The sequence below is a fragment of the Labrus mixtus genome, chromosome 2, assembly GCF_963584025.1.
Source record: "Labrus mixtus chromosome 2, fLabMix1.1, whole genome shotgun sequence".
In the NCBI taxonomy this organism is placed as follows: Eukaryota; Metazoa; Chordata; class Actinopteri; order Labriformes; family Labridae; genus Labrus; species Labrus mixtus.
The window spans coordinates 9,104,387-9,127,751 of NC_083613.1; the positions used below are offsets into that span (position 1 = coordinate 9,104,387).

The 23,365-nt window shown below is 41.2% G+C and overlaps 1 protein-coding gene and 1 long non-coding RNA gene across 3 annotated transcripts in view; both read right to left on the reverse strand.

The window, feature by feature from the left end:
* The window catches only part of LOC132983810 (deleted in malignant brain tumors 1 protein-like), a 38,252-nt gene extending 19,237 nt beyond the window's left edge, over positions 1 to 19,015 (reverse strand). Inside the window, exons 1-5 of one of the 2 annotated variants that reach the window (XM_061050307.1) lie at positions 18,908 to 19,015; positions 17,603 to 18,091; positions 17,006 to 17,440; positions 16,299 to 16,703; positions 15,592 to 15,996 (exon numbers count right to left, since the gene is read on the reverse strand). In XM_061050307.1, the coding sequence (XP_060906290.1) occupies positions 15,592 to 15,996; positions 16,299 to 16,703; positions 17,006 to 17,440; positions 17,603 to 18,091; positions 18,908 to 18,983 (1,810 nt within the window). In that variant the 5' untranslated portion in view covers positions 18,984 to 19,015. The remainder of the gene's footprint in view (positions 1 to 15,591; positions 15,997 to 16,298; positions 16,704 to 17,005; positions 17,441 to 17,602; positions 18,092 to 18,907) is intronic. The other variant, XM_061050316.1, reaches the window with a different exon arrangement.
* On the reverse strand, positions 10,834 to 11,358 carry LOC132983991 (uncharacterized). The gene is made up of 2 exons (XR_009674894.1): positions 11,181 to 11,358; positions 10,834 to 11,078 (listed from the first exon to the last, which is right to left on the reverse strand). It is a non-coding gene; the product is annotated as an uncharacterized LOC132983991 (long non-coding RNA).
* Positions 19,016 to 23,365: the final 4,350 nt, after the last annotated feature.

Here is a 23,365-nt window from a genome sequence, read left to right on the forward strand (position 1 = left end):
AAGAGGCTCTTAAGGACTGTTTTGAGACAACTGCGTGGGAAGTGTTCTGTGATGACCATGGGGAGAACATTGACAGTCTCACAAACTGCATTACTGACTATATTAATTTCTGTGTGGATCACACCGTACCCACCAGGACTGTACGTTGTTTTGCCAACAGCAAACCGTGGATTACTCCTGAAATAAAGGTCCTCCTCAAGGACAAAAAGAGGGCTTTTAGGTCAGGAGACAAGGAGGAGATGAAGACTGTGCAGAGAGAGCTGAGGAGGAAGATCTGGGAGGGGAAATGCATCTACAGGAGGAAGATGGAGGAACAACTGCAGCAGAAGAATGTCAGCGGAGTCTGGAAGGGCCTGAAAACCATTTCAGGTCACAAGGATTCCAACACTGAACTGGTTAGGGATCAGGAGTGGGTGAACGACCTGAACACTTCCTTTAACAGATTTGAACATCCATCCACCCCTCCCCCTACCCATTCCACTCTGCTGCAACGACCACCGTCTGCCCCCGCTGCTGACTGCACCACCCCCACCTCACCCCCCTGCATATCACTCTCTGCTCCCCACATTGTCAAACCCATCCCCACCCCCACACCCACCCCCACACCTTCCAGCACACAGCCCCCCTGCTCCAGCCTGTCACTCACAACAGCCCAGGTGAACAGAGAACTGAGGAAGCTGAAGGTCAGAAAGGCAGTTGGTCCGGACGGCATCAGCTCCAGGCTCCTCAAATCCTGTGCAGACCAGCTTTGTGGGGTTATGGAGCACATGTTCAACTTGAGCCTGAAACTGGGGAGAGTACCAGAGCTCTGGAAGACATCCTGCGTGGTACCGGTGCCAAAGATCTCCCGCCCCAAGGACTTCAACCACTACAGGCCAGTGGCACTGACGTCACACCTGATGAAGACCTTGGAGAGGTTGGTCCTTCACCATCTGCGCCCCCTGGTGAGCTCATCAATGGACCCACTGCAGTTCGCCTATCAGCCAGGCATCGGGGTGGATGATGCTGTCATCTACCTCATGCAGACATCTCTCTCACACCTGGAGAGGGCTGGGAGCACTGTGAGGATCATGTTCTATGATTTCTCCAGTGCTTTCAACACCATACAGCCCATGCTTCTGAGGGACAAGCTGGAACACACAGGAGTCGACCTGCACCTCACATCCTGGCTCCTGGACTATCTGACCAACCAGCCACAGTTTGTGAGGACACGGACTGTGTGTCTGACCGGGTCATCTGCAGAACAGGGGCCCCACAGGGGACCGTCTTGGCTCCCTTCCTTTTCACCCTGTACACTGCAGACTTCTCCCATAAGACACCTAACTGTCACCTGCAGAAGTTCTCTGATGACTCTGCCATTGTCGGCCTAATCACTGATGGGGACGAGGTGTTACAGTGCGGTGTGAAACAAGGGAGGTGGACCCAAGTGCGGAAACAAAAAACTATTTCTTTAAAATAAAGATCAAAATTCCAAAACACAAAAAGGCAGACAGCGCTCTGCTGGAACAGGAACAGGGAGCAGACGGCGCTCTGCTGGAACAGGAACAGGAGGCAGACGGCGCTCTGCCGCAACCAGCGGAACTGCCTCCAGATAAACGCGGGTAAAACCAAAGACCTGGTGGTGGACTTCCGCAGGCGCAGACCCACTTCTCCCACACCGGTGAACATCCAGGGAAAGGACATTGACATAGTGGACTCAAGGATCAACAAAATAGATTTGTATTAGTTTTTTGATCTCTACAGATCAAAAACATAGATCTAAAAAAGATATCAGCCTATTTCTTTATTGGATTTTCTTTTCTCCTCAATATTGGTATTGGATCCAAAAATCCCATCTCAGCCGGCCCTACTTTTGACAGATCATAAGAATTATATTTACCTTCACAGACGACACCAGCATCTTGATTGCGTCCACAGTTGTGTGATCCAAACCCTCTGTGCCTGCACTCTCCAAGCTTTGATTCGCTGCCTGTGCAAGAGACATCATCCATCCAGATGGGTCCACTGCCCTGTCCAAAATAGGCAACTGATGGGGCTGACAGAGCCCTGCCACAGCCCATCTGTCTGCACACCACCTGAGCATCAGCCAGGCCCCATTGATCATCACACACCGTCCCCCACTGTCCACGGTGGAAGATCTCTACTCTGCCAGAGCAGGACTGGTTCCCTCTGTTAACCAGACGGACCTCACCCTCAACTGCTGAGCTGTTGTCGGGTGTTGTGGTGGAGGTGATATTGACCTGACTGGCAGAAGAGGTCGCTGTACTTGGATCAGCTGTGGTTGAAGGATTTTCAGGAGTTGCTTCGTTCACCTCTGGTTACAATGAAAACAAGGAGATACTGTTGCTTAACTAAAGGAAAATTTCTAATCAGAATTAAGAACAACAGGACAATAGAGTCATTCTTTTAATAACTGATTTAGATGAAAAATGTAAATATGTGGTTACAGAGTTAATGTTACAAATGGAACAATACCTGCACAGTATGCAAGCGAACATGTGCTTGGCTGCACAAGTTTGTAGACGAAGTAGTTTCCATAGCAGAGCTTGACATGGATGGTGTGTGAGAAGAAACGACAGCAACTTCCTGACCATGAGTTACACACAGTGCGGCTCACAATCTGACCTGACTGTGTGGGATGAGGGGTTTTTATCCATAGAGGAGCATTGGTTCCACAACTGTTTTCAGCCACACACCTCTCTGGAATATTAGCATTGGTTTGCCCCAGAAACAGCCGATACCAGCCTTGCCAGTTAACATCTCTGTCACAGCGTGGGTTCTGGCGGGACGTGTTATTTGTTGAGCGCCAGTCATCATTCAGCACAGTGTACTCCTGGCAGGGGTCAGCACACTGGAGAGTCCCATTCATTCTGACACAGTCTGTGCCTGAAGGACACACAGTGGATCCACAGCTGAACTGGACAGACTGGGAGGAGGGACCTGATCTGGAGCTGGGGGAAGGCTCCAAGCATACGAAAGAGCCTGGAGTGTTTCTACAAACCTGAGATAGTTTGCATGGGGAGTCTGTAAGAGAGCACTCGTCCGTGTCCACACAGCCCCTGTCTGGTGACCACTGATAACCTTCTTTACAGCAAGAAGAGTCACTACAGAGTTTTATATTGTAACACATGAGGCCATCACCTACAAAACCATCGTTACAGACACAAGAGAGTATCTGCCTTGACATGTCGCCTCTTCCTCTAGACTCGAGGCAGGCGGCTTCACCGTGACATGAATCACAGCTGGAGACACGTGTTCCTGTGCAGAGTACAAGAATAGTCAAATAAAAACTTTTCAATTTAAAGTAACTCTATTACATAAAAGTGATGTAAATTACATTGTTTTTTTCCTTTAGAACAACTTGTTTTTTCTGCTCAAATCTCACCACAGAATAGTGCATATCTGGAAAACCTACAAACGTGATGATTTCTTACTTTCTTGGAAATACTTGAAATTAAGTGCAAGACAAGACAAGAACTACTGGTGGTGCAGAAAAATGACATCTAAACTGTTAGTATTTAAATAATGTAAGAATAGCTGATATACATTATCACTGGAGTAGTAAAATGCAACACTAACAGAATTAAATATCATAAGAATTTTTAGCGGGGTAGGCTTATACTGTGAAAAAGTTGAGTATCACATTCTTATTAATTGGTCTTCGAAACCCCCACATATGTAGTGTCATCAGTTTGGTTTGTGTGTCGGGAAACAAATGAACTAATTCATTTGATCAAATGCGTTTAATTGAAGCACATGACAAGTCAAATAGGAGAAAAGATACATGATAAAATGAAGTCAGATGGTATACCTGATGTTTTTACGGTAAAACACTGTAAAAGCAGGAGTAAAAACACACCCCTAGGCACCGTCATTATTGTCCACATCCACGATATTAACTTTCTGAAAAGGAAAAAAAGGCATGTCTGAAACCACATTTTCAATGAGATGCATAAAATTCAATACTCTACCCATCTTTGTGCTGACCTTGGAGCTAGGCCCCAGCAGCAGCTCAGCTACCACAGTTTAGGTAAACAAAGACTATTCAGATTTTTCTAGACTGTAAATCATGCTAAAGTTATCTGGGACTCAAAGAGCAAACCAAGGGGAATTGTTGAAGGACACTCGAATATTCTACACATTTTATCAAAAATAGATCAGGTTAAACATTTATTAATGGACTCTTATCTGGATAATCTTTGTCTCAGTTAATCCTGGATCAACAGTAATAATATCCCAACACATGTACCTGGTTATGTTTGTTGTAGAAGAGACAGACAGTGAGGGGGGGTATATTAGAGCAGTAAGCAAAAAGTGAAAATGATCTGTTCAAAACATAGTTTTCAAGAAATAATAAAATAACCGACCAGGCTTACTAAACTCAGTAAAACCCCAATTGACTTGATCTTCATGAATAGACTTGAGCACATTACAAATACATACAATTTCATTACAGACCTGAGTGAGAAAATTATCCAAAAAACATTTACAAGCCTTCTACAATGATTCTCATAAACCAGAGTCCACAGGCATTCCCAGCAACAAAAAATTCCAATTTGAAAATCAATTGCAGAATATTAATTGGGAAAATGTTACAGACATTCAAAATTTTGATTATTTTTGTTTTACAATGATGAAAATGCTTACTGATGTGATTCAGAAATAAACTCAGTCATTGAAGCATCCACAATGTAAAAGGGCCTTACTGTGGCTGATCAAGAGTATTAATCTGCTGATGAAAAAAGAGACCTTGCGCTCAAACAATCTTCATGCACAACTCATGAACAACTCACAAACTCATGCAGACACACTTGTTTTTAAAGGGCTAAAAGATAGGGTAGTGAAAGAGCTGCATTGTGCAATAACCAGTTACTTCATCAAATTGATTGCTGACTCGGAAGAGAAAAGCTCAGCACTTTGGAAACATCTCAATAATTTAACCAACCGAACAATTAACCCCAAAAAAATCAATAGTGGAATTGAAATAAGTGGAAGAATTTGTAATCATATAATTGAAATTGCAAATAAATGTAATACATTTTTTTTATTAAATCAGCTTAGGAACTGGCAGCAAGTTTTAAACCTGTGCAGTTAACAAGATGTATCAAGAGACATCTCAACGTCCTTTTATATAAGAAAAGACAAATCACAGCGAGACTGTTAAAGTTATCACTCAGTTAAGGCAATCAAAGGCCAAGGATATTTTTGGCTTGGATACCTTTTTTTTGTAAAAAAAAAAAACATAGCGCTCGTCTATCAACACCAGTTACACATATGGTAAACTTATCCATCAGTACTAATAAATTGGAATGGAAAACAACAATTATAAACCCAATTCCTCAGGCTGGAGCACCTGACCAGATCTTTAACTACAGACCAATTTCCTTCTTACCCACACTCTTGAAAAAACTGTTGTCGACTACCTTGAAAGTAGTAACCTTCTGCACCCCAAACAATTTGGTTTTAGACAAAGGTACTCAACAGAGTGGGCAAACTGTTACCTTACTGAAACAATAAAACAGTCATTGGTTGAAGGCAGTGTAGTAGGAGCAGTATTTTTGGACTTGAAAAAGCCTTTAATACTGTGAATCATGACGTTCTCCGAAATAATCTGCAAAAAAATGTTTTTTCTAATTTTGGTTTCAAATGTATCTTGAATGCAGAGAGCAGCGTGAAAGAATAAATTCCACTCAGTCATCTGTTCAAACTTGCAGAATGGGAATTCCACAATGTTCCATTTTAGGGCCCTTACTTTATAGCTCAATGATTTACCAGACAGCTGCAAAAGAGTCAGCTGTCAAATGTATGCAGACGACACAGTTATATATGTGAATATGTACAATCCGATCCATCAACCGACTATGGACAGACCTCATTGGCTGCAAACTCCTGGTCAATAAGCTCAACTTCCCCAACCAATCCTTTCCATCCCTCGTCCACTCCCACCTCTACATCGGGTCCTCCAATACCCGACCTGATCGGACCTGTCCAAAGTCACCTCCTGCAAGCAGTAGAAAGAGGAAACAGTGCCAGTCTACTATCATTGCCTATATCTCATTATCAACAACAACATGGGCCCCTGGGAAAACCATCTGAAACTGTGTTTCCTCGAGGGACTGCTCCCCCATCTCCTCTCTCACTCATGCCTCTTGCATTGGCTATGAGGACGCCAGACTGGATGAGGTGGTGAGACACGCAAAGCATGCTGAAAAACAATTTCAAGCACAACAAACAGGAAAAGCTGAATCAAAAGAAAAAGCCCTTCATCTGGTCCAAATATCAATGGTAACAGGATGGTTTACTGGACAGGCGCATGCAGGAGGGGATTCTCCAGCCATTGGTTTTGATTGGAAGGGACGCCATGAGGGAAACGCCAGGACGCAAGACACCTGAGAGACTGACTCTGAAATATAGCTTTTTTTTTTGACACTTTACGTTTCTTTTGCAAATAATCGAAACTGGTATGAAAGAGTGCGGGCTGGCGGGGGAGATTGCACCCAAATGACTCCGTGGATTGGGCTGTGTTGGTGGTGAGTCACCTGCACGCACCCCTTAAACAGACAGGACAGTTGCACACATTCAGGTAAGGCAGAATACACCTTCACGTTTAACGCAACACGTAAGGAGAGGCACTAAGTTACGGGCTCACTGGCCTTAGAGTCAGGCTCCATGAAAGCTTTTAGCTGTGGGTTTGTGTAGCGGCGTAACAAATCTGTTACTATTTACACAGACTCCAGCTATGAGTCTGGTGTCGTTTACTTATGTGAAACATCACAAATTTCTAAAATCTGATGGTAAACCTATGAAGAAACCGTCCTGCCATGGACCAAAGCACTGGTGCTGATGTACATGAGGATGAGGAGAAGAGCGCGCTCTAACCTAAGCCCATTTGAAATCCTCCTCCCAGCACCACCACATGTATGCATGCATTACCTTCTTCCTCTCTCTGTGAAAATGACATGCTGAAATACTGTCTTAACCTGTCCTCCACCCTCTCCAATGTCAGAAAGCAGGTTGCATCTGCACTCCCACGCCCAGCCACGGATTCCCCTACACTCGCCGCAGCCAAGTCCTACGATGTGGCCAAGGACTTCCGGAGGAAGAACTGGCGAGCTAAACGGTGTCCTGACAACCCACCCTCAAGATAGCTGAGAGAGCCGCGTGGCTCCACGCCAGCCACTGTAAAAAGGTCCCTGATCCCACTGACCCACCCGACACCACTCCACCGCAGGCCCAGCCTTCTGCTGGGTGAAGTGCTAGCAACCTCTCCCCTAATTGGTCATAGACAAACCAGCTGGACCCAGCCAGAAGAAGCATCCATCATTGAACAATGCCCCTGGCATCCAGGTGCGTGTGGCCTTTGTGGCACCACACTCGCCCTCTTCCTCATCACTGGAGTAGTCACCTCCTCTATTCTGTTGCTTGAAGTCCAATCCAAGAAACTAAAGCCCCCTCCAATCACCACCAACCAAAGTCTGGCTATGTCCGCAGAAACAGCATTGCTCATTTCTCACATGCCATTCTTATGATGATGTATTTTAAACTGCTTGTCCCAGGGTCATATTATCTGATGTAGAATAATGGTCATGTAAGTTTCCATTGTTTTGTTGTGATTATTTTGATGTGTATTTTCAAATGTAGTAATTTTGTACTTGCGATTAACGTAATCAAAATTAGGGAAACGGAATGAAAAATACATTATGCGGATATGCTAAAATAACATTACTGTAAAACTGTCTGTTTGCTGTAGAACACTGTTCCAATCGCAACTAGCCTACACATATCCTGTTTTTACATGAAACATCTGGATGAATTTCTGCTTTTACATGAAACCCCTGCATGAACTTCTGCTTTTGTACGAAATCTTCATGCGAACACCCTGTCTTGTTTTTATAAGAATACAGTAACTGTATCAACTATGTTTAGCGCAAAACTCTTAACCTTTCCTACAACAGAGTTTTTCTGTCTCCACCCTTCCCTTTTGACAAGTGTGCCTTTTGCCTCTTTGAGATTCTGGCAGACTGTACCTTTATAAGAATAAAAAATCTCTCGAGGACAGTTCATTGCAATTCAGATCTTTATTGAACAACTCACAAATATTTCCACAACGTGTGTCAAAGTGGCTTCAAAATAATCATCTCACCTTAAACTATGTTTTTCTCCATAAAAATAAAATTAATGATAATTTTAGAATAGAGATTGATAAACATATACCACTAACAGCAGCACAGCAGTATATGCATGCCATGATTTTTTCCTCACTTATCATACTGTATAACTGTTTGGGGCCAGGCCAACCAAACAACAATTACAACTATCAGGTCATTATATAAACATGCACTGAAAGAAATGGATCAGAAATCAGATGGCACCATCGTCTCATTCTAAAGACACACAACATACTGACTTATTGGATGGATGGGCTTTGATCCACTGTTGTCAGTGTTAATGGATATTTCTTTAAGACTCACTGACTGAACATGGTTTATTCATAGAGCACCAAAGCAGGTTTAATAAAAAACAAACAAAAGATACTTGTGCCCTAATAAAAAGGATACACACACACACACACACACACACACACACACACACACACACACACACACACACACACACACACACACACACACACACACACACTCATCCCAATGCTTTGCCCAGCTGATAAGTAAAACAACCCACCACATTGCCCTTATGGCCACCATAACCCAACCATGAAACTAAAGGGGGAGTGAGAGCCAGCACATCAGTCAGGTTATCCAATAGGAAACTCCCACCCAGCAGTGTTTCATCAAGTTAGACCCACGACACCTCTGAAAGACTTGGCAGTAAGCTCCGGCGTCCCAGAGCCACCCTCCTTAATGCTATCTCTCAGCGTCCATTATACCCAGCTGAAGAACTTCTCTGAGCTATTGCATCCTTCTGTAAAAAAGGCCAAGCAAACAAACAAACAAAAAATGAAACTATTCCTGGTGCTAACATTACACAAGAGAAAAAAAAGAGTTGAGTATGTAGAGAGTTTGTAGAAACAGGATAAACTATCCTCTGACTCACAGACCATAATACTATGTCAGGCCTCAGGCTAGTGCAAACTATTTCCTGTGGAACAATGTGTTTTCAAATCCACCTGCATCTCCCAATCACCAGCACCCTTTAGATAGCCTGACTCCTGCCTACCTCCCTTACATTTCTCTCCCTCATGGACAAATTCAATGGCTGCACTATTTGTACCAATACATCATGATTTCACCTGCCCCCTTCTACTTTCTACTCCTCTTATTATTATTTTTAAAGCCGTGTTATGTTGCCATGTATATAGACCCTTTGACAAACCTTACAGCCTGACACTCTTTCTGTTTCTCTGTTTCTGCACTGTGCTGTACCTACCCGGTGGCAGCGGTTACAGGTACTAAGATTTACTTTAAAGAAAAAGTATAATTTGTCTGTGATGGTCTGGTTTCCTTTTGTAGGTATTGAAGAGGCTTCAATGTTATTTCAGTCTGTTCAATAACCTTCTGAATGTTAACCTTCATTGTTCAGTGGTGAAAACTGTAAAAGGGTTTAAGACTGAGTTTGTTCTGACAAATTGAACAAAAATATGGTTTAATCCTTGATAAAGATACTAGGGCCCGACCGATACAGGAATTTTCAATATTTGGGAGGGGAAAAATCTGATACCGCTATATCAGCTGATATCTTCCTTAGGTCTATTTTCAATCTGCAGAGATAGATCAAAATATAGATAAAAACATTAATGTTGATCCCTCAAATGCAGATACAACCCAAATACACTTGTGGAAAAGATAGACCAGGTAGACAAGATGGTCACTGAACTGGAAAGTAACTGAGCATGGACGTGTATCACCACTTGACACTCAGGAGAGTGATCATGCTTGTTATAATCCATATAGCGCCCTCCACTGGTGAAAGAGAACTGCTCGTGAATAAATCTAGTAATATCGGCGCATATCTACAATAAAATTAGCCGATCAGTCAGGCTCTAGAAGATACTGATGTTATGCTATTAGCTGAGATCAACTTTTAAAACCCTGATAAACAAGATGGTGAATACTGAAGTGAAGTAATTCTACAGCAAGCAAGAAAAACAAAACACCTCAAATTAGTTATTTCAAAATATCTATTTTGAAAGGGAATTAAAGACAAACTCAGTTTCTCGAGAATTTTACTTTCGCATACAATTCTTGAGAAACTGAGTTTGTCAATAAAGGAAGTTCAGAGAAAAAAGGAACCAAGACCATTTATATCCATATAAAAGGTTAGGTGATGTCTAACCGGGGTCGCCCTTTGAGCGATGATTAAGTTGTTGCTTGCATTATTGTTGAACATGGCGACGACTGTCGATGGACGAAAAGTTGAGAGCTACTTAAAATGAACATGAACGGCTGGGCGGGAATTAACCCTGACTGCTCCAAACCCTGAACCCGACTGGGGAACGTTGGTCACTTTTTTTGTCAATAAAAGTTCCATGGGATATGTGAAAAAAAAGAATCAACATATTGTATTTTTCTAATATTTAATCTATCTACATAAAATACCTCTTCATGCACAGATGGGCAGGATTTGTAAAGTCTGACATATTCAACAATCAGGGTAATCTTTTTTTTAAGTGTTTATTTATAACACCTGCAAACTTGCATAATAGGCTACAGTTTACACCTAACTTGGAAAATCTGTCATTATTTTAATAATCTACTTTCAAACAATATTGGTTCAAGACAAATGTAATTTAAAACATGCTGAAAGAACATATAAAGTTATATATAATGAAAAATTTAAATCATGTCTGCACCCAAAATGACCACAGCAGTGAAGAAGAGTTTGGTAACATGTTTTTTTTAATACATTTTATTATTTCTTTGTTATTGTTGATTTGTTACACAATCATTACAAAGGACAGAAGAATCAGAGCAGGCTGTGTGTGAGTGTGAAAAGTTTGATTATAAAAGGTTAAACCAGTTTTTAAAATAGTTTCATGTCTTGTGTATAAGAGAAACGTCTTCATGATATGACATTATGGGATGTTTTGGTGTAACCAGCTCACTTAGTTGACTTGTCCCCTAAAGATTAGGAAAGAGAAATAACAAAAACATGCTTGTTATTTCCACACAGTTTCTTGTGTTGGGACATCAGCCCTCAGACTAAATCATATTTTTACTTACAAGCAATTGGTCCAATGATGACGCGGTCCATAGCAACAGAGCTGGAAACAGAGCGATATTTCCTCCTTCGACAGGACTTCATGGTGGAGAGGATACAGAAAGAGCAGATATCGTCACTGTCCATTTTTTTAAGCAGCAGTGATTATGGATGAACAACTCATTGATGAAGTGAACTGTTTGACTTACTGGGACACAGTGAAATCTCTCTCGGTCACACAGGCTTATGTTGCAGTGAAGATAAATGGCTCTATAATCGTCCTCCAGCAGGAAGAGCAGGGCAGAGAAACGAGCACGCAAAGACATGCCGCTCTCAATCACAGACACCTGTCGGGCATCGGTCGGACACCTGGCAGAGAGAACGAAAAGAGCTCACCAAGTCCATAAAGCATATTACACTACATCTCACTTTTCTCCATTTCAGTTTAACTCCACAAACAATGTTCTGAGTCTAAAGAGAAGAGGGACACTCACTTGTTCTGGATGAGAGAGTATCGCTGGTAATAGTGAGGATCGGATGAGTGAGAGGCGTAGCATTCCTCCAGAACAACAACAAATCTGAGCTCTCTTTCTGTTACAGAGACACCCACGTACAAAGGTGAACCCAGTGGCAGGTTGACCCCTCCAGCTGGGAAAGTCTCAGTGAAGGCGGCGTTACGGAAAAGAGACATGGCGGCACTGGGTCCGGCACCAGATCCTAAAATACCCCCTGAAGACCTGCAAAGAAAGTAAGTTTGAATTGATTTTCAATTAAACATCTTAAAGGGGCTATATGTAACTTTCAAAAATACTGCGTTTGTAGTGACACTGCAGGCCGTTAGGTGAACTGCACCAGTAACCTGTTGCTTGCTCTCGCTCGCATGCTCGTCATACGTGCTCGTACGTACACAAACGAGCATCATCATCGGCCGCGAAACACTGGATATTTAACGGCATAATGTTTACAGAGGAGGTAAGTGGTCATACACATGTGAAAGTCTGTGAAGGAGTCTGTGTTCTGCTTGAGGCCGGTCGTTTATTTGTACTAACAGATTCCATATTAGATTCATTCTCCATCCTACAAACGACAGTCCCGGCAGGCACTACTGTTGATCTCTGTAAGCGGAGCGGAGTGTTTCATACAGGAACATAGATAGACAGTGAACATTTACTTTTTCACATCAGTTAACCGTTTGCTTATTAATGGGCAATAAAAAACGATTTATACATGTAAAAAGTTACATATAGGACCTTTAATTTTGTACAATCAAAATGATTTCTGAATAATCTGGTTTTGTGGTTGTAGTAGTTTATGTATTCATGCTGATACAGACAACAGGCAGTGGAATAAAAATGTTCCTGTCCAGAATAATTTGATGATGGGTTAGGGTAGGACAAAGCGAGAGAAGAGGGATCGACTTTACAGTACAACAATGGGATTACTCTGGGATAAATTCAAATAGCTGACTGTCCAACAAAACGTGTGTTTGGACCTCACTCAAACACTTTATTAACAGGGTTTAGTGCTGTACAAAGCATGTTTCTCTTTTTCATACAGAAAAAAACCTACACTGTAGACTATAATGTTATTTAAAGTGGGTTATAGGTTAGACATCCTGTATACTCATGCTGCTGACACAAACCCTACAACACTGCTTTCATTCACCGTGATACCATCACATTCTTGGTTTAATATTGCTATGGCAATTTACACTTTGAATTTGATTTTAAAAAATATGATATCACTGACTTTTAGATCAAACCAGCACAACTGTGTTTTTATTCATCAAGCCTGGTTTTTGTTTGGGGAGGGATAAAAGCTCGAATTAAAAACATCTGGAGGACTAGCCCTACCAAACCTCTCTAACTGGGCGGCAGTAGCTCAGTCTGTAGGGACTTGGGTTGGGAATCGGAAGGTCACCGGTTCAAGTCCCGGCACGGACCAAGTCCGGAAATTGGTCTGGTAGCTGGAGAGGTGCCAGGCCACTTCCTGAGCACTGCCGAGGTGCCCTTGAGCAAGGCACCTAACCCCCCCCCCCCACAAGCTCAGGAGCGCCCGCCGTAGGGCAGCCCCCTCACTCTGAGACCTCTCCATTAGTGCATGTCCACAGGATCCTGTTTGTGCATGTGTGTGTATTTCAGTTCATGTTTGTGTAGCATGTTTACTAGACAGAGTGTAAAAAACGAATTTCCCCTCGCGGGATCAATAAAGTATAAATTCTTTCTTCTTCTTCTTCTTCTTTAACTACTACGTAGGTGCCCAAATAAAAGGAGCATTCATATAAAAGGAGCATATGCATTTACAAATGAATGCATATTTACAAAAGTAACTAATCTTACCTCCGATAGAATAGACAACATCTTCATTAGCAGTACATTAAGAGCCTGGGTAAAAGTTACACGAACAAAGCAACTCCAAAAAGACCTGGTGTACTTGAGAGAAATTACAAGTGACAGAGACTTCAAACCAAAAACAATAGATGATACATTTAAATTATGGGCTGAAAAATGGCTGACCAGATTTATCCAGTTCATTAAAAACAGGGGGCTGGACAAGAAGCTACTTAACAAAAATAATGGGCAATAAAACTCATAATGATGTACACATACACGTATTGATACACCGAGAATGTTAAGGATAGGGCCATGATAATAAGAAATATTTTTATATTTTGACCACTGGAGGTTCAAATCCCCTCGCCTTTAATTTTCCATTTGCTGACTGCTTTGTATTTTTTAACATCTTCATTGCTGTACGTATTTGCCATCTAAAGATTGCGTACATACAACAAAGGCCTACCCGCTGTTTATATTAGGTACAAAATAAGTCACAAAACTTAAAATATGAAAATGATGAAGAATATAAAAATTTTAGTGACAATGTTTTCCTTGCTTTATCTTTTTTTTTAAATGGCAAATGTAGTGTACATTTTGTCACTAACTGACAACCTTCTTTTTTCATATGCCAAAGGTTTAACGGGGCCCCCTGGTGGATTATCTATGTGCTGTATGTAACTAAAGGAACTCACTGAGGACATGTGTATCAAAAATGATTCACCTGGTTATATAGTTAATATCAACATTTGATCTCAGAAGTATTATCAGGTATTAGTTAAACAGTTCACATGACATATTGACTAGTGCATAGTTCGTAGCAATCAATAAGAGGGAGGCTACTTACGGCAGGAATGGTCTGATAGCCACATTCAGGCTGGTGTCTGTTTCCAGGGGATATGCACAGGAGAAGGGGATGCTCACAGGAAGGTTAAAGGACCCATTGATAACAGGGTAGACAGATAAACTGTTGGAGTAGATCGCATGTGTGCGGTTGGTCTGAAAAACAGGGGTTGATTGAATTAACGGAAAGTACATAGACATGTAAACTTTAGTTGAAGTGTTGTGAGCAGCTGCATTAAAAGCATTACCAAAGAGAGGGAGAAAAAACTTCCCATACAGGGGGGAGAAGCTATATTTAAAATGTTTTAAGATAATGAATAATGAGTCCCTGTGCACCTTAAATTTAGTCTCAGACCAACCAAAAGCTATAAGGTTTAACTTGGAGTACAGTAAGAGAAGAGGGACAATGGGATAAATATTTTAAAGAGGTCTAGATTTTTATTTTTTTTCCCTTAGCTGCATGTTTAAAATCAATTTGAAGGAAAATAACATGACAAAAGAAAATGTTGAAATTCATTTCCAAAGGAAAAGCTAAGAACATGGGCGGTTCTAGGCAGGGGCCAACAGGGGCCAGTGCCCCTGTAACACTGAGCTTGGTCCCCCCTGTGTCCACCCCTCAAAAAGGAAGAACCCCCCTAGTATTTGACTCAACAACCGGACTCACAATCTAGTATTAAATACTGTTACTGAAACAAACATAAATCTTGTTATTTAATGTTGTGGTATTTAATGATGTGTGCTATTATTTGGCATAATATATATATATTTTTTTTAAACGATCATCTTTGTCTATTTTTCACCTGGCCCCAGTTTGGCCCCCTCAGTAAAAGTGGTCTAGAACCGCCACTGGCTAAGAAACAAAACAAGTCTGTACCGTCAGAGTGTTTCCACAGGCACCTTCCACAGCGTCTACTTCATACCACACCATGTTATTTTGTACTCTGGCCCAGGAGCAATTAAGAGATGCCAAGTTGCCAGAGTATGGGTTCAAACCTGAGGTGAGGTCAGCCAAATCCAGCCCCATTTGAAGTTTATCAGGGCTGCAAATTAGCTGGTAATCATGCAGTGCAGAGTCTGGAAATAAAATAATAAAATTATTATGCATATATCCTGTGAAACCAAATCACAAACTCTGTAAACTGTCGCTTCACTATGAACAAATTTTTAAAATATTTAAGAAAATCCTCTTAGTACAAATATTGTAGTTTAATATGAGTAACAAAAATTGGCGATTACTTAAACAAGAGTAAACATTTACCTTCACAGACAACACTGGCATCATCAACGTGAGTACAGTTGTGGACCCCAAGCCCTGAATGTCTGCACTCTGTTATTGATGTTTCGTTGCCGGAACAACCAACCTCATCCAACCAGATGGGTCCACTGCCCTGTCCAAAATAGGCAACTGATGGTGCTGACAGAGCCCTGCCACAGCCCATCTGTCTGCACGCCACCTGAGCATCAGCCAGGCCCCATCGATCATCACACACCGTCCCCCACTGTCCACGGTGGAAGATCTCTACTCTGCCAGAGCAGGACTGGTTCCCTCTGTTAACCAGACGGACCTCACCCTCAACTGCTGAGCTGTTGTCGGGTGTTGTGGTGGAGGTGATGTTCCCAGGTGTTGTAACAGGTGTGGGGGGTACAACTGTACTGTTAGATCCTGGATGACCTAAAAGAAGAGTCTCTATCAAGTCCGTAAACAACTACAGTCTACATTGTTATCAATATTTATGAGCAAATGATCTCTTTATTTATCACACACAACAGGCATCATGTTATAGTTGGAAATAAATCTTGATCCATATATTTAAAATATTATACCTAGTACTGCACATTGAACTACAGTGCTACAAAACAACATCTATTACATGTGGTCAGTGTTTGACTTCATTTACGAGAACACTTCAATAGACAAATAGGAGAACAAGAATAGGAGTTTTAAAAAAAAGTATAAACATTTACCTTCACAGACAACACTGGCATCTTCAATGTGATTACAGTTGTGGACCCCAAGCCCTGAATGTCTGCACTCTGTTATTGATGTTTCGTTGCCGGAACAACCAACCTCATCCAACCAGATGGGTCCACTGCCCTGTCCAAAATAGGCAACTGATGGTGCTGACAGAGCCCTGCCACAGCCCATCTGTCTGCACGCCACCTGAGCATCAGCCAGGCCCCATTGATCATCACACACCGTCCCCCACTGTCCACGGTGGAAGATCTCTACTCTGCCAGAGCAGGACTGGTTCCCTCTGTTAACCAGACGGACCTCACCCTCAACTGCTGAGCTGTTGTCGGGTGTTGTGGTGGAGGTGATGTTCCCAGGTGTTGTAACAGGTGTGGGGGGTACAACTGTACTGTTAGATCCTGGATGACCTAAAAGAAGAGTCTCTATCAAGTCCGTAAACAACTACAGTCTACATTGTTATCAATATTTATGAGCAAATGATCTCTTTATTTATCACACACAACGGGCATCATGTTATAGTTGGAAATAAATCTTGATCCATATATTTAAAATATTATACCTAGTACTGCACATTGAACTACAGTGCTACAAAACAACATCTATTACATGTGGTCAGTGTTTGACTTCATTTACGAGAACACTTCAATAGACAAATAGGAGAACAAGAATAGGAGTTTTAAAAAAAAGTATAAACATTTACCTTCACAGACAACACTGGCATCTTCAATGTGATTACAGTTGTGGACCCCAAGCCCTGAATGTCTGCACTCTGTTATTGATGTTTCGTTGCCGGAACAACCAACATCATCCAACCAGATGGGTCCACTGCCCGGACCAAAAGCTGCATTTAGTAATGCTGAACGAGGAGGGCCACAGTCCAGCTGTCTACACACCACGTTGGCATCCCTGAGGTCCCAGTCATCGTCACACACCGTCCCCCACTGTCCACGGTGGAAGATCTCTACTCTGCCAGAGCAGGACTGGTTCCCTCTGTTAACCAGACGGACCTCACCCTCACCTGCTGAGCTGTTGTCGGGTGTTGTGGTGGAGGTGATATTAACCTGACTGGCAGAAGAGGTCGCTGTACTTGGATCAAGTGTGGTTGAAGGATCTTCAGGAGTTGCTCTGTTCACCTCTGGTTACAATGAAAACAAGGAGATACCGTTGCTTAACTAAAGGACAATTTTTAAATCAGAATTTAAAACAACAGGACAATAGAGTCATTCTTTAAATAGCTGAATTAGATGAGAATTGTAAATCTTTTGTTACAGAGTTAATGTTACAAATGGAACAATACCTGCACAGTATGCAAGCGAACATGCGCTTGGCTGCACAAGTTTGTAGACGAAGTAGTTTCCATAGCAGAGCTTGACATGGATGGTGTGTGAGGAGAAACGACAGCAGCTTCCTGACCATGAGCCACACACAGTGCGGTTCACAATCTGACCTGACTGTGTGGGATGAGGAGTTGTTATCCATAGAGGAGCATTGGTTCCACACCTTCTTTCAGCCACACACCTCTCTGGAATTTTAGCATTGGTTTGCCCCAGAAACAGCCGATACCAGCCTTGCCAGTTAACATTTTGGTCACAGCGTGGGTTCTGGCGGGACGTGTTATTTGTTGAGCGCCAGTCATCATTCAGCACAGTGTACTCCTGGCAGGGGTCAGCACACTGGAGAGTCCCATTCATTCTGACACAGTCTGTGCCTGAAGGACACACAGTGGATCCACAGCTGAACTGGACAGACTGGGAGGAGGGACCTGATCTGGAGCTGGGGGAAAGCCCTGGTGGTGCAGAAAAATGACATCTAAACTGTTAGTATTTAAAGGTCCCATATTATGCTTTTTCTGGTTTTATATGCCCTTTAGTGTGTTTTCCAAGTGTCCTGTGCATGTTTAGGCACATCTATGTGCATAAATTAAAAGTCCGCGGAAACGCAGCTTCTCCTACGTCCTCCTGTTAGCTGTAGCATTAGCCGTATTTAACGCTCGGTTCTAGCCCCCCTCGATAAATGTGTCAGTCCGACGTCATTGTCAGTGTGAGATCACTGATCTAAGCCCATTGGCTCGTTGTGGCAAGCCCTGCAGCTCATGTTGAAATTTCCGAGACGCGTGCTGAGCAACTGACCAATAACGACAGAGCGGATCGGCAGACCAATCAGAGCAGACTTGGCCCACGTGGGGTCTAACAGTGTGGGCTCAACAGAGCGTAGCTGACGGACTCAGAGCGGAGAGGGAGCAAGGAGGAGCAGTACATGAAAACAGACACTTTTTTCGGACTTTAGCTATTGTGAACGTACAAAAGTAGGAACATAGATTAAATAACCCCAAAAAGGGCATAATATGGGCTCTTTAAATAATGTAAGAATAGCTGATATACATTATCACTGGGGTGGTAAAATGCAACACTAACAGAATTAAATATCATAAGAATTTTTAGCGAAGTATTAATTGGTCTTCAAAACCCCCACATATATAGCACAATCAGTTTGGTTTGTGTGTCTGAACACATTATTCATTTGATCAAATGCTTTTAATTGAAGCACATGACGACTCAAATAGGAGAAAAGATACATGATAAAATGAAGTCAGATGGTTTACCTGATGTTCTTACAGTAAAACACTGTAAAAGCAGGAGTAAAAACACACCCCTAGGCACCGTCATTATTGCCCACATCCACAATATTGACTTTCTGAAAAAGAAGAAAAGGCATGTCTGAAACCACATTTTCAACTAGAATCACAGCCATGGCCTTGGCAGCTCAGCTACCACAGTCTGTTTGGCAGCTTTTTCCACTTCCAAGGAGCAGCTAACATTTTTGAAGTACTTGAGCACCACCTGTAGGTCAACTGTTGGTGACTGTTGTCACCACAGGAACAAGTTTCCATAATAAACAAGTAGTATGGAACTCTGGGGAATCGAACCATAATCATCAGATTACCTGAGTAGCTGTTTCACCCACAGGGCTACAGAGAGACAAGACACCATCAAACCATACCACACTATGGGGCAGTGACAAAACACTGGAAAATCTTTGGTTTTTAGACCTTAGACTTTTTGTTGAAAAAATGTTGAACATAATTGTAAAAAATATAGAGAAGTGAACTTACAAATGGAATACAACTTGCAGCAAACGAGTTATGAGCCTTGAACACAACATTTTTGATGACTGACCAGACGGTGGCGCTATAGGATCATTTATGAGTATATTGAGCATTGTACATCCAGTAACCACATGGCCAAGTTTAAATACCATAGCACTTTTAGTTTTTGAGATATCAGCTTTTTGATGACTGACCATATGGTGGCGCTATAGGATAATTTATGAGTATGTTGAGCATTTTATTTTATTTTTATTAGCACTTTTAGTTTTTGAGATACCAGCCTTTTAAGATCTGCTCTATTTAATATTTAACATTTAAAAATGTCATTTAAAATCAGTCAAACATTTAAGTGTTGAGAAAAGCAAAAACCTTCACAACACACATGAACTGGAGTCAGCATGTTAGTGAGTAGCTTATGTAGTTTCTCGGGAATTGAATACAGTATCTTCGAGTTAGGTGGACTTGCCAGCAGCCTAAGTCACTGCGCCACAGTACAGACAAGGATTCAGCATGCACTTTCACTATATGAGGCAATGACATCACTTGGTGAAAACTCTTTTAAAATTTAAACACTTCAAATTTAAAAATTTGATCGTAAAATTCTGAAAAAAATAATACAACATCCTGATGCCTTCCTGAAGGCAGTTGACAAAATGATCAAACATTAAGCAAAATAGAAAATGTTTTGCCTACAGTACTGATTACAGTAAAACGTTTACTGTCTTTATAGGCACACTGTTTAACCGATCTTTTCAGTACCATCCAAGGAACACTCTTTGCGAATATTATTTTAGAACAGCTAACTTTTAGCAAATTATTATCATTGGTAGCATAACGCTTAATATATCATCATATGGTGACGCTATGAGTATCATCTTTTAGTATGGTAAGCATGGTACCATTAGGAACCATAATTTGAAGTTTGAATACTATAGTACTATTAGTTTTTGAGTTATGAGCTTTCAAAATTGTGTCCCATAGGGTTCCATTCATTTTTTTACAGTTTAAAATATTAATATTAAATCACTGAAACATTGCAGCATCACTACAAGTACTAGCACAATTCTCCTCACCTAGCTTTACCATTTCCAGTTTTAACCATATTTCTAGCGCAATTAGTATAGGAGTAGATACCAGCCAAAAAAAGGAGGAATACTAATAATAATAATAACTAGACAATTTGCATTTACCTGCAGAAAATGCGTGGGAATGCTGACCGCTGAAATGTTTTGCAAAACACTGCTGAATGAAGAAGAATCAGCAGAAACAGCTGAAGGATTAGTAGAAGATTAAGAAAAAGTAGAAGAAGAGGAAATAGTAAAAGAAGAGTAGTAGAAGAACAAAAAGCAGTATAAAGCAGAAGAACAAGAAGTAGAAGAAGTAAAGGAGTAGTAGAAGAAGAAGTATTAGTAGAAGATGAAGAAACAGTAGTAGAAGTGGTAGAACAAGTAGAAGACACTGCATAAACACTGCTTAAATGAAGTCAGACAATGAGAAAACAGGGAAAACGTCTCCTTATTGAGTGCTCATTTCAAGGGCTTAAATTAAGAGTTGGTGGCTACAGTTAGAGGTACAGTTTGAAAAGTGTAAAAGGTAGCAAGAAAAGTGAAAGTAGTATAAACAGTGGAAAAGTGTGTGAACGTTTTAAAGTAAAAACGGAGTCTCTAGGCGGACCAGAGCCAAAGTTATAAGGCTGAGAAAAAAGTGGAAAGGTGGAAAATTTTCCCATTCATTTCAATGGGGCAAAATTTTGTAGAAAAAGTGAAATAACTTAGAGAACTTAAAGATTTGAATAACAATAGTGTGAATGCTGTTTACAGCATTACGGCTTACCTCAGAAGAGATTAATTTGGAGTGAACACAGTGGTGAAATCTCTGTGATGTGATGGAAATTCAAATAAAAAAAAAAAGTAAACCTTTTACTCAGAAAACAAGACAACCTGTCATAACAAGAAGCGTCAAAAAAGTGATAAAGAAGCTTCATAAAGTCATCAAGGTTAGAAGTTCTATTATCAAGATGAATGATGCCCTTCATAAGAATGTTGCCTCCCTACAATTAACCTTTGGTTACGTATCCAGTAATTATTAAAAAATCCAGCTGAACAACAACTGAACAGATGAAAACCAGTTTGACAGTAACTGAAGTATGGGCCTGAAGCATAAACTTGGCATAAACAACGCATCTCCATTGAGTACTGAAATATGTCAAGGTGGCAGAGGCACCCATATGGAAAAGAAATAAAAATGTTTTACTAAATGTTTACATCTTTTATCTGAAACTTAATACACGCATGACAGGGATGGGCAATATTTCTGGTTTTCATGATTTCATGGCAGATTTTGTCATGTTTTCTTCATGTTTCCAATTAATTGATATGTAAAAATGTACCTGAGGGCCTCATTGAGGGTTGATGGGGGCCACCAGTTGCCCACTGTCAGACAATGAGAAAACGGGGAAAACGTCTCCTTATTGAGTGCTCATTTCAAGGGCTTAAATTAAGAGTTGGTGGCTAAATGATGATTTTGTGAGCAAGAGGACAAATGGCCGAACGCGTTGATGTGATTTTCATGTCTGGGATCCAAGAAATGTGGAAACCACAGCGATTTAAAAAGTTAGTCTCAAGAGGTTTGGTCAGTGAAGTCAGGCTGAAGTTTACCATTACCCCAGATGGAGATTTATCTGTACCACCTGCCGCTTTGAAGCTCACAGTGTAAAAACCTTTTCTCCGATTGTCCTGAAAACTCAATGTGTGAGAGAGGACAAGTTTTCCTACATTTTGAAAGGTAGCAAGTGAAGTGTCTTAAATATCTAGGACAGAGATATTATAGTGATCTTTAAGTGTATACTGCACACATCTGTTAAAGGAGTTTCCTTCAGTGGAAGCTAGGATCCCCCGCAGTGGAATGTGAACAAATGGACCCTTATGTTCAGAGGGTTTCCCAGGGACATCTAGACAGGAGATTGTACCTGTGACCTGTGTTGTCCTTTAAGTTTATGACATACATATAATTGCAGAGACCCCTGCTGCTGCTGTTGAAGTAGGAGGGGTTGTCCTAAAAAACAAACAGATAAACAGATGTCCTCATGTGTCTGTGACATGGTGTATAAATAGTATTCTCAGTGTATGTTCGGGAGAGATCGATATTGGCTTTTTGTCTCTCCTGAGCAGACGTGTTCAATGATTCTGTATCTTGTTAATAAACAATTTTGTTTGAAAGCAAGTCAGTCTCAACGGCGAATTTCTTCATCATCAAACATATCAACAACGGGAATCCACATCACAAGAAAAGTGAAAGTAGTAGAAACAGTGGAAAAGTGTGTGAAACTTAAAGATTTAAATAACAATAGTGTGAATGCTGTTTACAGCATTACGGCTTACCTCAGAAGAGATTAATTTGGAGTGAACACAGTGGTGAAATCTCTGTGATGTGATGGAAATTCAAATAAAAAAAAAAGTAAACCTTTTACTCAGAAAACAAGACAACCTGTCATAACAAGAAGCGTCAAAAAAGTGATAAAGAAGCTTCATAAAGTCATCAAGGTTAGAAGTTCTATTATCAAGATGAATGATGCCCTTCATAAGAATGTTGCCTCCCTACAATTAACCTTTGGTTACGTATCCAGTAATTATTAAAAAATCCAGCTGAACAACAACTGAACAGATGAAAACCAGTTTGACAGTAACTGAAGTATGGGCCTGAAGCATAAACTTGGCATAAACAACGCATCTCCATTGAGTACTGAAATATGTCAAGGTGGCAGAGGCACCCATATGGAAAAGAAATAAAAATGTTTTACTAAATGTTTACATCTTTTATCTGAAACTTAATACACGCATGACAGGGATGGGCAATATTTCTGGTTTTCATGATTTCATGGCAGATGTTTTCTTCATGTTTCCAATTAATTGATATGTAAAAATGTACCTGAGGGCCTCATTGAGGGTTGATGGG